This window comes from Pleurodeles waltl, chromosome 12, assembly GCF_031143425.1.
Source record: "Pleurodeles waltl isolate 20211129_DDA chromosome 12, aPleWal1.hap1.20221129, whole genome shotgun sequence".
In the NCBI taxonomy this organism is placed as follows: Eukaryota; Metazoa; Chordata; class Amphibia; order Caudata; family Salamandridae; genus Pleurodeles; species Pleurodeles waltl.
Genome location: NC_090451.1, coordinates 354,809,878 through 354,827,391, shown reverse-complemented (window position 1 = coordinate 354,827,391; position 17,514 = coordinate 354,809,878). Strand labels below are relative to the sequence as shown.

Below are 17,514 nucleotides of genomic sequence, written 5' to 3'. Positions count from 1 at the left end.
GACCGTATCTACGACATACCTTAAGCTGGCTTCACCACACTTACAAAGTCCAGAGAATGGGGTCTGAGGTTTGTAGGGGCACCTCTGCTCAGGCAGTGATGCCCTCACTCTGAGAACCATGCACCTTGCTCTTGGGCTTAAGGGCCTACCTTAGGGGTGATTTATAGGGCCAGGATGCAGTGACCATGATATAAGACAAACGTTATATCTAGGGTGAAAGGTGCATGCACCATTTTACAAAGGTTGCAATGACAGGCCTGTAGTCACAGTTTGCATGGCCTCCCATGGGTGGCACATTGCGTGCTGCAGGACTTTAGGGACCTCTGGTGTACCAATGTCCTGGGTAAATAAGTACCATATACTAGGGACTTGCATGGGTGGACCAGTGTGCCAATTGTCGAGTGTAAAAGTTACTTACCAACTCAATTTAGGGGAGAGAGCATTGACACTGGGGTCCTGGTTAGCAGGATCCCAGTGTACTACAGTCTAAACGCAATGACACCAGACAAAAAGTGGAGGTAACTATGCCAGAAAGGTGCTACTTTCCTACACCCTGATGTACTGAATGTCATCCTGCACACTGGCTGGTGCCTTGTGCTTCACAACAACATCCTCCCACAGGACAACATTAGATTCTTCTTTCCAGTCTCAACTGTCAGCTTGCATGCATGAAACTTGAACGCTTGGGTCCTACTTCATTTAATTTTCGCGCACAGGTGTTAGTGGTTTTACTGTCAGCAAGGTGACTTTTGAACTTGTCTGTATGTTTCAGCAGTATTTGCTTCCTGACATCACAACAGCTGGACTGGCTGCATACAGCATTAACCCATTTTGTAAGGGTAAGCATTTCTAGCTACTACATTTGTGCCACAAGTATCTTCCTGGATAAAGTAATTTACTCTTTGCAGTTGCTAGGATTTACTTGTTTCAATTTGGTGAGCTCCAAATCCTTTCATATTTCTCCTTCCTTTTTTTCCCCATCTAAGGACAGGACTGTACTTAGCGTCATGCACTTGTCCTTCTTAAGATGGAAATGGAGTTTCATATTCTATCCCATCCTCTGCCCCACACCCTCGGCCATTCAAAGATGTTGAATGTCTTCATAGGCTAGATCTTTATAGAGCATTCTTTCACTACATGTGCATAGTGCAAGCTGTCATACTGGATGATAACCAGTTATTACGTTTTCAGGATTCTCGGCTTGGAAGCATGGTGAACATATAAACCATCCCAAAGTAGTTGGGAAACCAAGCAGACTGGTCCACCCATGAGAGCATTTGGGTTTATTATACCTTAGGGAATGGCCACGTCCTCTGCTCTTTTGAGAACTATTAATTTTCCTGCCATCCATAATGCTCCCATTCACAATTTTGCCAAATGTGATTCCTTTTTCTGGAGGAGGATAGCTAGTTATAATTTGCAAGTGTGTGGTTCTCTGGTCGGTTGTGAGTAAATGGTGTCTATTATATGGTGTGGCTGTGCAAACTGAACCATGTGATACTGAACAAGCTCTTTAGGTCTAGTATGTTTTGTCTGTAAAACCCTCAGCTCAGCTCTGGGTAGCTGTGGCACTGAGCAGCAACAGTCCTCAGGAAAGTCAACATTGGTAGAACAATTTCCATATACAGTCTGGTGCTGTGGTAGGAATAGTTCAGTTAAGGAATCTTCGGGAGCTATTGTTTTTAACATAAAGGTTACTGAAGGCAAATGTTTTACTCTTTTGTGCCAAGAGCTTCTTTTTTTATTAACTGGATCTAATTGTAATGTTGAATCTGAAATTTCCTTCTCACAGAATATTTTCAAAGAATGCGACTACCTTAAAAACATTTATCTTTTATTCCAGCAGCTGCAGAAGTCATTATTGCAGCCCATTGTTCTACGCAAACGAATTCAGCCATGCTCAACACTTGAGGTTGCACCACTGTCTGCAGAGTTAAAAATGGTAACTTTTTTTTCCCCTTTCAGCTATGCATGTGGATTTGATTTTGATGGGTGTCAAGAAAGCAAACTATGTGCCCTCTACTCAGACTTCTCGTTTAGAGCACATGTATTTATTTCCAGGATTGCTTAGCCTTATCTGAAGCTTCTTTTTGCAAGTAACGTATTACGATATATCGCCAAATGCCTGTTGTGTTTAAAATCAATAGCTAACCATATGAAATCTACATTGTAGCCAAATTTCAGCTTGCTGTAATACCACAGACCTTCTTTAGTTTTTTGGACTGCATACTTTTTAGTGGTTGGTTGTTACAGTACAATTTGTAGAAAACGGGTATTTGCCAATCCAGTATTCTGTTATTTTTCAAGTATTATCCGTTTACATTTTTATGCCTTTCAGGCGCGCAGTAGGTACTTTACTAATACAGGTTGCATTAATTTAGGTCAATTCAAGACGGCGCTACAGTTGTACACAAGTGTTTCCTTTTTTTACTTCACATCTTTTAATCTGTATATTTTCCACAATGAGAATAATATGGAATACAGCTTGTGACAGCTTGATGGAATATCCAACACACGTGATAACCTGCAATGAGTGTATCAGCCAGTCACAGATGTTAAAATCACTTAGTAAACAAGGCAGAATAGACACTAGAATCTGCAAAGGCATCAATCGGATGGTGGATCGGCAGGCCATCAATTGGTTAATATATAAACCAAATATAAACAGAATTGGAAATGAGGAAACTAATAAAGTGTCAAACGTGGAAGTGAAAGGGAAGGCAGTAGCGGAAGAACCATTGGCACCCCCTGCAAGTATAGACTCTATACCAATGTAGTTGTTAATCAAACAATTGAAGGGCCTTGAGTTTGGGTGAGGTGAAACAGGAACATTCCAGTCATGTAAAGTAGTTTGTCAGAGGTTGCCAAATGTGGGCGTATTTGGCGTCTGTGTGCACTACCTTACGGTAAAGAAGCTCCATTGCCAGGACATGACAGAGGCGTGTAGACCATTGAGCAGTTGGAGGGGAAGTGTCTTTCCTAAAATGTAGGGCAATAAGTTGTTTGGTGGTGCCAAGCATATGGCTTATGGAGTACCATTTAGTATGTTATTGCCTCTCGTCAAGGGGCAGATGTTGAGGATTACTATGATTTAAGAATTTGGAGGAGGAACGCCTATGACCTCTTTAATGTGATTAAGAACTTCCTTCTAGAAGCTCATGATACGTGGGCATGACCACCATATATGTAGAAAATCCACAGGTGCTGCAATTCAATGCCAGCAGAGAGGCAAGGTGGTGGGGTATATAGAGTGAAGATTTGTTGGCGTATAGTACCATATGATCATCACCTTATATGCCGTCCCGTAATGGGGTGTGCTTCTATTAATCTTGGGACTGTCGCACCATGGTTGTTCCCATAGTTTCTGGGATATACCATCAATGGTGTGAGTGTGTCATTGCACTTGGTAATTGTGAGGGTGTGCAGAAGTGGACTGCTGTAGGATTCGGTATGTGCAGGAGATCATTCCTCTTGTCCCTTCATTTGACTGAACAAGAGTTTCGAAGAGGATAAACTGTGGTGTTGCTCCCTTGGCATTGGAGCGCCCAGTGCAGCAGTTTCTAATATTGTAATCTGACTGTCTCAGGAAGATTGAAATCCCTTTTATTGGTCAGAGGTCTTTAAGATTTCTCCCTCGAAGAGGTCCTGAAGGGTGCAGCACTGTCCCTCCTCTTCAATAAGCAAAGGAATGTGGCCAAAGGGCTTGCATAAAATCTAGGTTGTGGGCAAGGGGCTTTATTAGGAGAGGCAAAGATAGTAAGGCTCCGTTTTAGAGCGATTTTATCCCAGATCTCCAGAACAGTTTTTGTGGGGATAGCAATGTTTGCACTCTATGGTCTTGCTTGTTTGGGGAGCCATGCTAGGTCCCTGAGAGGCAGAGAGGCCGAGAGGCCAACAGTCCACCGCCCATCCAAATTAAACCAATGCTTTTTCTGGACAACCCATTCTGCGAAGTAGTGCAAATTAGCTGCCCAGTAGTATTTGATGATGTTGGGGCAAGCTAGTCCTCCCTGGTCTCTAGGGAGCATCAACACTGAATTTGAGAATCTAGGGCATTCCCCTCTCCAGATAAAGGTGTGTATGTCCTTTTGGAGGTAAATAATATCATCTTGAGGGATGACTGTAGATAGAGTTTTCAAAAAGGGGTAGAGGATTTTTCGGGAAGATGGACATTTTAGCGGCATTAAGGCACCCAGCCATGACACCTGCAATGGTTTCCAGTGGCAGAGCTCCTCCAGAATAGATCTCCAATATTGCGGCCAGTTAGCTGGCGTCCAGGTTAAGTAGGGTGTTAGATTTAACCCTAAGTATTTTATAGATTGCTAAGCCCACTGGAAGGGGGTTAGAGACTGCATGGCAGGAAGATCAGAGTTCGGTATTTTAAGGTTTAGGGCCTGAGATTTTGTCATGTTGATTTTGAAAACCCTAGGCTTTTTCGAAAGCAGTCAATACCTGCACCACTGCCGGGAGAGAGGCCGCAAGCTAGGCGAGAGTGAGCAGGAAGTCATCAGCAAACAGGGCTATCATACGAGGACGCCCACCAAAAGGGATAACCACTATGGCTTATGTTTGGTGGTTGGTTTCTCTAATGCTACGGCAAAGAGTAAGGGCACAAGTGGGCAGCCTTGCGTAGTGCCCTTTCCAGGTGGATGGGCTGCGAATGACAACCATTAACGCGAATCGTAGCAGTAGAAAATGCGTATGATGCCATTATCTTGGATATAATGCCCTAGCCAAGACCAATTTTGTGGGGGACCACTTGTAATAAAGAGCAGCTCACTGTCAAATGCATTCACCGCGTCAAGCGAGGGGAGGCAAGAGGGTATGTTGTGGGATATTTCACCAAGTGAGTGAGACAACAGATGTTGTCTGCTCCCTGTCAGTGGCGTATGAAGCCAACTTGGTCTGATTCAGTAAGCCCTGGGCGATAGTGTTGTAGTTTGACTCTTGCTCTCTGCAAGACTGCTGGTTTAAGGAAGACAGTACTTATGTTTGTAGGTGGCTATGCCAGTCCTACAACAAGTTGCTACTGTCGTCCCAACCCTCCTGGCTCACACGCAGCACCTCACCAAAAACCCAAACAGTAAAAGGTGATTTGTGGCAACCTTTACGTGTGGACTCGAGTGCGACATCTCAGGGAGTATTGTGGTTAAACGGAGATGACCCCTTTCTCACAGGAACAACATGTCTCAGTCAAACACCGGCAATGAAGGTGCTGCAGTAAAGTTTTCAATAGGTTTTATTAACAAAACTGCAATCTACGATAAGTTGCATGGTCTGCAATGATTAGGCTAATGAACATTGCAAGAAACAGAATTGTGAAAGCGAGAGTCATTAGTACAAAGACCCCCACCGTCTTGTAATAACAGAAAATGACATGAAAATATGAAATATGTCCTAATACCCTAGCACAATGAACCTAATCTCTAACTTAAAGAGAACTAAGTGTGTTAAACCTAATCTGCCAATGCCATGTCCATGAGAAGAGCCTCAACCCTCGTTACCTTAGAATGAGGTCTCTACCTCAGACTCTGTGTGAACACCACTACTGGGTCAGCGTCAAGGCAACGTGCAGCATCAATAGCAGCAGTGCCATCTTGTCGGAATCCCTCTGACTGTCTGTGAGATGCATTTATACAGATCTGCTTGGACCCCTGACGTAAGTCTGTTCCCAAACAATAGATAACAAGACATGCTTGGGACAGCAATTTATGTAAACAATTCCCTCGAAGGCATGAACAGGGAAAGTACCTAATGTGAATACCTACAGTTTGTTTATCTTTGTCGGTTGATAGGGACACCTTAGCGGGGTGGCACTGATAACGTGAAACTAAAACATTGGCCTAACTAGAAACAATACAGCCAACGTGGAAAGATATAATTAAATAATTGTGTTAAAACAGAGCAATTTTAAGTGTGGGAAGCATCACTGGGTGACAGGGCACAGGTCTGCAAGCCAGAAGGCTAAACTAGCTCCTGCTTCCCATTAAAACAAAATAGAATTCACTACACCCTCCCCATTGCCGGAACAAGTATGACGCCATAGGATGATGCCATTGAAGGCAAATTTAATCCAGGCTAAAATGCTCTGGACTAAAAAAGCTAAAATAAAAAAATAGCCAAAACATTGCAGTTAAAAACATGTTTAAAAAATAGATAAAAAAAATATAGAGAGATTTAGGCCCTCATTCTGACCCTGGCAGTGGGTGATAAAGTGGTGGTAATACCGCCAACCGTCTGCCCGTAATTACTGTCAGATTATGACCATGGCGGCAATATCTCCAAAAGACAACCAATGTACCACACCGACTGCCAGGAAGGAAACAACAGTCACCACAGCGGTAGCCACCTACAGCCAGGCGGAAGACAAAGTACCACTCACCATATTTTGACACACGAATCCGCCACCTTTTCCGGGGCAGTACCAACGCCTTCAAAAGCCTGGCGGAAACAGAGCACAATCGTCAGAGGACTCACTGTAGGAGACACAGGGAAGCACCACGATGCCATGGAACCCGAACTGTAAGTCTTTCCGATGATCTTCTATGTTATGCTCCACCTGGAACACCAACACCGGCAAAGACAACAACGGTGAGTACAGCCACCTAGCACACAAGGGAGGGTGGGAGGAAAAAGATAGTGACGCACATACGCACAACACACACCCGACATACACACGCCAGACATACACACAACCATACGCATTACAAAAACAATTTGATCATGAAAATCTGCAGAATAATGCAAGGACAACAGGAATTGACGAAAGTGAATGTATTCAGTCCAACAATAAAATCACCATTCCGATTTGTCCATGAAACAGATATGTACACTTGTATAAAAAAGGGACACTGCCCAGTTCATAGTTCAAAGGGTCCACATGGCAACAGGGCACAGTCCAAGGCCCCACACAAATCCTGCACCAATACGGATAGAACACTGCAGTGGCATCAATCGTAAAATAGACAGGTACCTTGGGGGTTGGGGGGATGGCACCTCACCCAGATGCAGGAACAAGCCCACTGGTTCTGGAGGGGGCAACATGCACATTGCTTTGTCCTGGGAAGTGCAAGGCCACAGTCTCTCGAGTGGGTGACTTGCCCACTGGTTCTGGAGGGGGCAACATACCCTGTGCTTTGTCCTGGTGAGTGCAAGGCCACAGTCTCTGGAGTGGATGTCTTGCCCACTGGTTCTGGAGGGAGCAACATGCCCTGTGCTTTATCCTGGGGAGTGCAAGGCCACAGTCTCTCTATTGGCTGACTTGGCTACTGGTTCCAAAGGGGGCAACATGCCCTGTGCTTTGTCCTGGGGAGTGCACGGCCACAGTCTCTCGAGTGGGTGACTTGCCTACTGGTTCTGGAGGGGGCAACATGCCCTGTGCTTTGTCTTGGTGGGTGCAAGGCCACAGTCTCTTGAGTGGGTGGCTTGCCCACTGGTTCTGGAGGGGGCAACATGCCTATTGCTTTGTCCTGGGGAGTGCAGGTCCACGGGCTCTGGAGTGGGTGTCTTTCCCACTGGTTCTGGAGGAGGCAGGCCAAACAAGCAGCCCTTGCAGGCAGGACTATATGGTGTCCGCTGGGGGTGATGGCTGCACAGTGGTGGTGGTTGTGGGAGGCTCCTGCTCAGACCCTGTACTCTCTGATGGCTGCAATGTGGTGTTGGTTGTGGGAGGCTCCTGCTCAGTGCCTGCACTCTGGTCAGTGCACTGCACTCCCTCCTGTAGCTCCATCTTGCAAGTAGAGCCCTTTCCCTGGCTCCTCTGAACTCCTGACCCCTGTCAGGAGTTCGGGGCCCTCCTCCACCCACAGGCTTCTGCCTGCGCCTCATTCCTGGTGTCTAGCGGGAGAGCTCTGTTTTCCTACTAGGCTACCTTCTGCCTCTCTCCTCCTTTTCTCTGCTTTGCTCTCTGCTCTGCTTCTCTTCTGTCCCTTTGTGCTGCTTTTGCTTCCCTACTCTCTTCCTCGTTTTTCTCTCTCTGCTCTCACTCTCTGACTTTCGCTCACACCTCTCTGTCTCTCCCCTGCGTCGTTTTTCCCCCTTGCCTCCCGGCTGTCCTTGTCCCCTCCGCCCCACCTCCCTACTTAATCTTAATGGTGGCCGCGCGCAGCGGGCGTCCTGCTGATGCACCAAAGGCAAGCCCGTTTGCACCTGGACTGCGCCCAGTGCCAGAACCTCTGGCTTCCGTCCCCCCACCGCCGCCATGCAACTCTTCACTACAACACCACCACCCACCGCACCCTCAACACTGGCTGCTCTCCCGCCTGCCTTCAAGCCTCCCTGCAGACCAACCGCAGACACTTCTTCTGCCGGAACTTCACCTTCACCAGCCTCCACGCCAGCGACCCACCCACCAAGGCAGAACGCAACCATCTCAGATGTCCTCAACACCCGCTCTGTCCACAAGCATGCAGTAGCACTATGGAATCTACTCAAATCAGCCTCCCCAGACGTCACCTTCCTGACCGAGACATGGATGAACCCCTCCTCAGCACCTGACATCGCCATAGCCATCCCGGACGGCTACAAGATCACCCACAGGGACCACTCCATCAGACCAGGAGGAGGCATCGCTATTGTCCACAAGAACACCCTCAGGATCACAACCACCACCGAAGACACCCTCAGCAACACCAAACACCTGCACTTCAGATCCACACTGACCCAACTACCACCCTCTGAGGGACCCTCATCTACAGGCCCCCCAACTGCCTACAGCAGTTCAGCGACTCCATTACAGATGTCATCAGCACACACGCTCTCGCATCCATTGACTACATACACCTCGGGGACTTAAACTTCCACCGCAAGAACACCGATGACGACAAAACCGCCACCCTGCTCGACATCCTCTCCAACCTTGGCCTCAAACAGCTCGTCACGACACCGACCCAGTCCTCAGGACACACCCTCGACCCTATTTTCTCCACCAACAGTCATGTCTCGATCAGCCACACCACCAAACTCCACTGGACAGACCAGTGCTGCATCCACTTCTCCTTCAAGAAACTCACAACACACCACCACCCACAACAAATAACGCAGTTGGAACAAGGTCACCGAAGACCAACTTATTGCGACCCTCTCCCGGAACCCACCCATCGACACCACTGACACTGATGCAGCTGCCTGCAACTTCAGGCAATGGGTCGGCACCTGTGCCAATACTCTCACCCCAATCAAGAATCGCTCCAACAGACGCACCAACAGAAAGGCTTTCTGGTTTACCGCTGACCTCCACGAATCTAAGCAAACCTGCCGAAGACTCAAAAGAAAGTGTCGCCAAGATCAGACGCTGTACAACCACACAGCCACAAGGAGCTCTTCAACGTCGTGAAGGAACTCTCCAACCCCAGCTCCAACGCCAACGACATCCTGCAATCCCAAGACCACAGTGACTTCCTAGCCTCCTACTTCCACCACAAGATTGCAGACATCCAGGACAGCTTCAGCACCCAGATCCCCCCTCCCCCGGCAACCACCAACACCATAGATTCACCTCTGACCAACCTCCTGCTCTCCTGGACCCCCCGTCAATGACAACACCATCGAAATCATGAACACCATCCACTCCAGCTCTCCCATCGGACCCCTGCCCGCACCACATCCTCAACAAAGCAAGCTTCGTCATCGCACCCCAACTACGGATGATAATCAACAGCTCCTTCGAGTTTGTCACCTTCCCGGAGAGCTGGAAACACGCGGAGATCAACACCCTCCTCAAAAAACCCAAGGCGGACCCAAAGGACCTCAAGAACTTCTGGCCTATCTCCCTGCTCCCATTCCCGGCAAAAGTAATCGAGAAGGCTGTCAACAGACAACGAACCTGCTTCCTCGAGGAGAACTGGACCCTTCCCAATCCAGATTCCGCAGCAACCACAGTACCGAAACCGCCCTCATCGCCACCACCGACTACATCAGAACCAGACTGGACAACGGCGAAACCACGGCCCTCATCCTCCTGGAACTCTCAGACGCGTTTAACACAGTCTGTCACCACACCCTACGCTCACGCCTCACCAATGTAGAAATCCTTGACAGAGCCCTGGACTGGGTCATCTTCTATCCCACCGGCAGAACCCAGAGAGTTCCCCCCATTCCCTTCAACCTCTACATTGCCCCGCTCGCTAACATCACCAGATCCCACAACCTCAACATCATCTCATACTCCAACGACACCCAGCTGATCCTCTCCCTCACCAAGAACTCCGCCAAGACCTACCTCCACGAAGGAATGAAGGCTATCGCCAAATGGATGAAGAGCAGCTGCCTCAAACTCAATTCCGACAAGATGGAAGTCCTCCTCTTCGGCTCCACCCCCTCCACATGGGATGACTCCTGGCGGCCTACCACTCTAGGAGCCGCTCCGATTCCCACCCACCATGCACGCAACCTAGGATTCATCTTGGGCTCCTCATTATCTATTACCCAGCAAGTCAACGCCATCTCCTCCTCTTGCTTCAACACTCTCCGCATGCTTCGAAAGATCTACAAATGGATACCTACCAGAACAGTCACCCAAGCCCTCGGGCCCTTCTTCAAAGCTGGTGCAGGCTCCTTCCCCTTCTTTGTAGCTGGTGTAGGCTCCTTCCCCTTCTTTGTAGCTGGTGTAGGCTCCTTCCCCTTCTTTGTAGCTGGTGTAGGCTCCTTCCCCTTCTTTGTAGCTGGTGTAGGCTCCTTCCCCTTCTTTGTAGCTGGTGTAGGCTCCTTCCCCTTCTTTGTAGCTGGTGTAGGCTCCTTCCCCTTCTTTGTAGCTGGCGGGTGTAGGCTCCTTCCCCTTCTTTGTAGGTAGCGGGTGTAGGCTCCTTCCCCTTCTTTGTAGGTAGCGGGTGTAGGCTCCTTCCCCTTCTTTGTAGGTAGCTGGTGTAGGCTCCTTCCCCTTCTTTGTAGGTAGCTGGTGTAGGCTCCTTCCCCTTCTTTGTAGGTAGCTGGTGTAGGCTCCTTCCCCTTCTTTGTAGGTAGCTGATGTAGGCTCCTTCCCCTTCTTTGTAGCTGGTGTAGGCTCCTTCCCCTTCTTTGTAGCTGGTGTAGGCTGCTTCCCCTTCTTTGTAGCTGGTGTAGGCTCCTTCCCCTTCTTTGTAGCTGGTGTAGGCTCCTTCCCCTTCTTTGTAGCTGGTGTAGGCTCCTTTCCCTTCTTTGTAGCTGGTGTAGGCTCCTTTCCCTTCTTTGTAGCTGGTGTAGGCCTTTCCCCTTCTTTGTAGCTGGTGTAGGCTCCTTCCCCTTCTTTGTAGCTGGTGTAGGCTCTTTCCCCTTCTTCGTAGATGGTGAATGCTCCTTCCCCTTTGCAGCTGGTACAGGCTCCTTCCCCTTCAATATTTTTGGTCTGGACTCCCTACCATCACGAGCACTGGGCCAGTGGACTGTTTGGCTGAGGTGCTGGACTGGGTCCTTGCTACCCTGCCCATACGTGCAGAAAGTGGGGAGGGGTAGGGAAGAGGTCAATCGTGGAAAGGAAAATCTTTTTAGGTACACTGGGGCGCGAAGAGGCAGGAGTAATGGGAGTGGATGATGAGGGAGTAGTTGTTGGAGGTGTATGTCTGCTGGATTTGGGTGCAGTTGTGAGGTGGATGGCTGTTTGGTGTCTGAGTGTTGACGTTTGGGTCCTTCAGGAGGGGTGGGGGGGGGACAAACATGGTGGGAGAGGACACAGGAGACCTGTACATGGATGTTGTGGGGGTGTCTGCCAGTGGTGTGTTCTGCTTGGTGTGGTGATGATGCTGGTAGTGGATATTGATGGAGTGCATGCAGGTGTGAGCGTAGACATAACTGGGTGGGAGGTGGAGGTGGAGGAGGAGGGGGAGACAGTGGAGATAGTGGATGTTGTGGTGTTAGGAACTGTATGGTGTTTGTGTGAGTGCCTGTGGGATGAAGTGTGGTGCTTGTGTTTGCCTGTGACACTCTTGGGTGTTGCTTGTGTGCATGCTCGTCTGGCTGTGTGCTTGGGATAGGTTGGGGTTGAAGAGAATGTGACTGGGAAGTGGAAGTTGGAGGGGGGACGGTTGAAACAGGGACAATGGCTGCCATCATTGAGGAGGCCAGAGCCTGAATCGATCCCTGTCGGGCTGCCAATCCACAGTGAATCCCCTCCAGGAATGCATTTGATTGCTGCAGCTGGGCTGCCAGACTCTGGATGGCATTCACAATGGTTGTTTGCCCTGCAGAGATGGATCACAGGAGGTCAATATCCTCCTCACTGGGGCAGGGCCTGAGGTGCCTGGGGCGAAGGAGATGCCCACCCTCCTGGCTGAGTGGGCACAGGCAACTCGCTGAGGGGCTACTGGGAGGGCGGGGCTGGTACAGGGGTGGTGGCTGTACCTGCAGCTGGGGTGGTCACAGAGGTGTCCACCACCACCAGGGAGATCTCATCAGAGGGGGTATCAGTCTGTGTTGTCCCCTCCAGTCTCTGCGTCTGTGGACGTGTATGCAGCTCCCTTTGCCGCTGGTGCCTCTGGTCCTGTGCCAGATGATGCTAATGCACATAAGGACAGGATGACAAAACAAGAAAGGGTGAGAGAGAGATAAAGGACATACAGGGTCAATGACTGCACCAACACAGCTTTTGGCGTACACAGCAACCTCACACACAGGGAACAGGACTATGCACTATGCATGGCACTACCAGTGAAATGGCTAGTAACCAAGGAATGAGGAGGGACACACACCGCCAACTGAAGCACACCTGGGACCCACGCAGCCCTGCCCAGGAGTGAATGCTAACAAGCTAGGTAAGCTGTATTTCACATTCAAATCCTAAGCCGCCAGAGGACCTATGCTGCTATGTCTGGCCTGTCCTGCGGGCACTCAAGGACACACAACCACCACCCGGATACCACCCCACCAGCTGTAAGTTGTAATGATAGCCTCTGTAATCACCCCCTTGTGGCTGCTGTGATGCCCTCAAGTACCCATCCAGTTCAGGGTAGGCCACTGCCAGTATGCGGGCCATCGGGGGGGGGGTCAGGGTCTGACGCCACCCCTTCCTCGTTGGGAGGCCATCCCCAGTTGGGCCTCCGGAGGCTTCCATGACCAGTGTCTCAGGTCCTCCCACCGTTTGCGACACTCGGTGCTCCGTCTGCCATAGACCCCCAGGGTTCGCAACTCCTTGGCGATGGCACGCCATAATCCCTTCTTTTGATGGGCGCTGACCTGCAGAGGTAATACATACAGGAGAACTCCATTAGACAAACAGTCCAGCCTGTCACACAAATGGCCCACCATACCCGTTTGCATCACCATTGAGACACACATAGCCCAGGCCACAACATGTACACCGCCAAGTGGACATCTACCCACCCCCCTTACACAAGGCCTTCACACACAACTCCATGCATTCATACCACATGCATTGTGCACAAGGTGCACTCCCCTGTTGGTCTGGAGGCCCATACAGCAGTCCGTACTGGGGTAGGATCCCATCCACCAGTCGCTCCAACTTCTCAGAAGTTAAGGCTGGGGCCCTTTCCTCAGTCACACGGCCATGGTAGGTTCCAGTCACAGGTCACAGCAACACATGCAGTGAAGGTTCTCTCCTATGGAAGGTCAGGAAACAAGTGAGGAATCAGACAGAAAATGGCAGTCACGTCCGCGGCGGTTCATACTGTCACCGTCAGCGTAGATCACCATTGGCCACTGTACTGCATAAGACCCGATATTATCCAATGAGGAATTGCACGGTGGTTCACGACCGCCTACTGCCACAGCGCACAACGTCGGCGGCATTACCTCACTTCCACCTGTCCCTACACACAGGACAGGTGGTCGCCATTTCGGGGGGGGGGACAATATTTTGATAGTGCACCACGCATTTAGATATATCATAAAACTCCAGAAATTATATAACGTCACATTGTTGTATTTCTTTTATTAAACTTTTTCTTAAAACATATTAATAAAAAACCTCAGCCAACACGTTTCGTCCTCAACACAGGACTTCTTCAGGGCTGTAATACAATGGAAATAATGTCCTCAATATGATAAAAAGTATATTAAATGAATACAAAAGAAAAAAGTGCTCTTTTTCTAAAAAGATAAAGAAAAATCAAGCCATCCTTAACAGTGCAAAAACCAACATGATCCACAATAACAGAAAAAGGGGAAAAAAAAGGCAAGGGACACTCACATCCATATTACACAATAAAGCAAACATATGTAAAAAAATAAATATATGACAAGGAAAACAGCAATTGTTGCTTCCCCTCACATCTAGTTACAGATATATACATAAACATGTACCCAAAGACAAAAAGAATTTAAACACAAAAAACATTAACCATGAAAAAACATAATATATATACGTACATATAACATCAAACATATAAAATTATAAAACACTAACGCCATGACTGACAGTAAAAAAAATTATAATTTCAACATTATCAATAGTTAAATATAGAAAAACACCAATATTTATTCCCATAGCAATCTTTGCAATCCATAATAACACTAATTGCATAATGTTAGATGAGCCCACCAAGATATGTATAAATGCATACCAATACCTAATAAATATATTAACCCTCAATTTGGCATAGATAATAATACCCTAACTAATGAAATGGAAAATTCGTACCTTGCACGTGTATAACTTTTATGGTTGTCACCAAAATGAATATCAGGATCAATATTGTTCATACGATATGGCCTAAGTATCGGCCAAACCTACCAGAAAGGCAAACAAAGAAAATAACAACTAGTACCAAGGCCGAGCGCTTGAAGAATAATAACAGAAGTTGCTCATAGTAAACAAAACACCCACACAATAGTCACTGCCATTACACACCAATGGTGTATATGGTTTTCATATTTTGACCACTGTGGGCAACAGAATAGGAATTACGGGTCATTTTGCCCATGTCATTTATAATAATAATCTTGCCGCAAATGCCATATGCCAAATGCTTACCTCTTCAGAATTTATTGTGGCCACATATGAGCACAACCGTAGCGTTCCACGGCATAAAGATATGGCCAAGGTACCGGCCAAACCTACCAGAAGGACAAAACAAACAAATAACACAAAGACCAAACGCTCAAGACCTAATGACAAATAATATATAGCAAAAGTTCCTAAAACTGTAGGAAAGTGCGCAATAACCACCGTCGTTACACACCGATGGTGTATGTAATTTTTATATTTCAATAGCTATGGGCAGTGGAACAAGAATAACCAGTCATTTTGCCCATGTATCTATATTAATAATCTCACCCCAAAATGACGTGTGACAACTGCTTACCTCTGCAGATTAAGTTACGTCTGCATGTAAGCACGACCATAGCGTTCCATGCCGTAACGGCAAGTGAAACCGAGCAAGCATCAATGCTACAGTTATAAACAGAGCCTGTCTCTCCGATAGGTCCATCGTATGCGCATGTTTCCATGGTGACCAGACTGCTTAAAGGCGTGCAAAGAAAAACACACCAAAATGGCGGCCATCTTAAAATGGCAAAGAATAACCGCTTAACAATGGTGACTAGAGTATAAGGATAGTGCTTCCAGTTAAAAAAGTGTAGCGCTCACTAGTATTCTATATCAATGATCCAATAAATTTATGAGCCAAAAAGAAAACAAGAGAATAAACATAAAAATTATAATAAAGAACAAAAATCGGGGAAAAACAATAATCCTATACTCAAAATCAAGAAAAAATACACCAACGGTCCCAAAAGGATAAATATTATGCAAATAACAACGAAATATTCCAAGAAACAAATATATGTTTGGGAAACGTTAAATAACTTTAATAACCAAAAAACAAGTCAACAAACACATTAGTCGGGTCATTCATTTGTGTAGGGCAAAAGCCCAAGTCCTTGCTTAGAACTGCAAATTCATCTTCATTAAGTGTATGATTAGACAGATTGACAATAACCAATCTCTCATCTTGCATTGCATGATCAAAAACTGCTGATATCCTAGAAGTAGTGGGATTTACCAGCTCATATGCTACTAGTTCTTCTTGGAACGTGTTTGTATCCCATGGAAAACCTTAAGTAACTTTAATAACCAAAAAACACAAATATGATCATGCCATCAAACGAGAGCCAGTGTATAAAGACATCCACTGTATCTGTATAAAATCACAAAGCATAATACCCAAACCCCAACAAATTATTTCACCATCAACTACAGAAAATAATGGGATTCCTCATCAGTATTATGACCCATATCCACGGCCCTTAGGTGGCAAATCCACGCCGCCTCTTTGCGCCGTAGGGCCAATTCTCTGTCACCCCTCTCAAGTTGGGTGATACCTGATCCACCCCATGAAACCAGATCTTGCCATCATCAGGGTGTTATTCCATCCTGTGAAGTGCCAATGGATATCTAATATCCTTGTTTTTTATAGCACAAATATGCTCCTGTATCTGAAGTTTAAGGGGCCTGATTGTACTGCCCACGTAGATTTTGCCACAATTGCAGCAAACAGTATAGACAGAATACTTTGTTTTACAATTAATAAAATATCTAATTTCATATCTTTTGCCAGTATTATAGCAAACGTTTTTTAGCTTGTCAGCACCAAAACTACAGACATTACATTCATGACATACAACAAACCTCTTCGGACCTGTTGGTAGCCAAGTCGGCGTTCTACTTGTGGTGATATAACTAGGACTCAGATGATCTCTGAGAGTACAACCTCTCCGGTAAGTAATCCTTGGTTTCCTGGTCAAAAACTTGCCAATACTAGGGACTTGCATCAAAAAATGCCAGTACCTATGAAGAATCTTATAAATATCATTGCTCAATGTGGAGTATTGATTGACAAATGCCTAAGCTTGTCATTCCTTTTGTTCTTATTGGTTTCAAGTGTAGTGCTTCGCTTTACAGTCCCAGTATGTTTTTCTGCATTCCTCAGTATATTCTCATTATACCCACGATCTCTAAACCTCTGTTTGGCTTGAGTGACCTGAGCAGAAAAAGTGTCACCAGTACTGCAATTATGTCTTATGCGAACCATTTCGCCAAACGGAATGTTTTTAATGACTGATTTTGGATGAGCACTATTAGCAAGAAGGACACTATTACAATCTGTGGACTTACTAAACAAAGTGCTATGTATCTTGTCATTTTCAATGTAAAATTGAATATCAAGAAAATCTATCCGTTCCTTACTGTATTGTAGGCTGAAATGAAGATTTTACGGATTATCATTAAGAAAACAGTGATATGCTAATAGTTGTTCCTCAGTTCCCTTCCACAAGATGATGTCATCAATATATCTTCCCCAAAAAAACACTGAGTCAGTCCATTGTGATGCATGTGTGCCCCATGCATTGTCTCTCTCATACCAGCCCATGAAAAGGCAGGCATAGGAAGAAGCAAACCTAGAGCCCATCGCAGTGCACTATCAAAATATTGTCCATTTGTAATCCCCCTGGGGTTGGCACTTTGGCGGCAGGTGCTGTGATAAGTGCACACGTTGAATGATAACATTTTTGCTTTACTTTTACTGTAACAGGTGATAGGGGTAGGTGAAGTGTTCATTTTGACCCACTGCCAAACATTATATCAGT

The 17,514-nt window shown here is 46.8% G+C and overlaps 1 protein-coding gene across 1 annotated transcript in view; it reads left to right on the top strand.

The window, feature by feature from the left end:
* The window catches only part of LOC138267129 (putative ATP-dependent RNA helicase TDRD12), a 924,858-nt gene that overhangs the window by 824,191 nt on the left and 83,153 nt on the right, over window positions 1-17,514 (top strand). Inside the window, exon 13 of the mRNA XM_069215983.1 lies at window positions 1,844-1,942. Coding sequence (XP_069072084.1) covers window positions 1,844-1,942 — 99 coding nt within the window. The remainder of the gene's footprint in view (window positions 1-1,843; window positions 1,943-17,514) is intronic.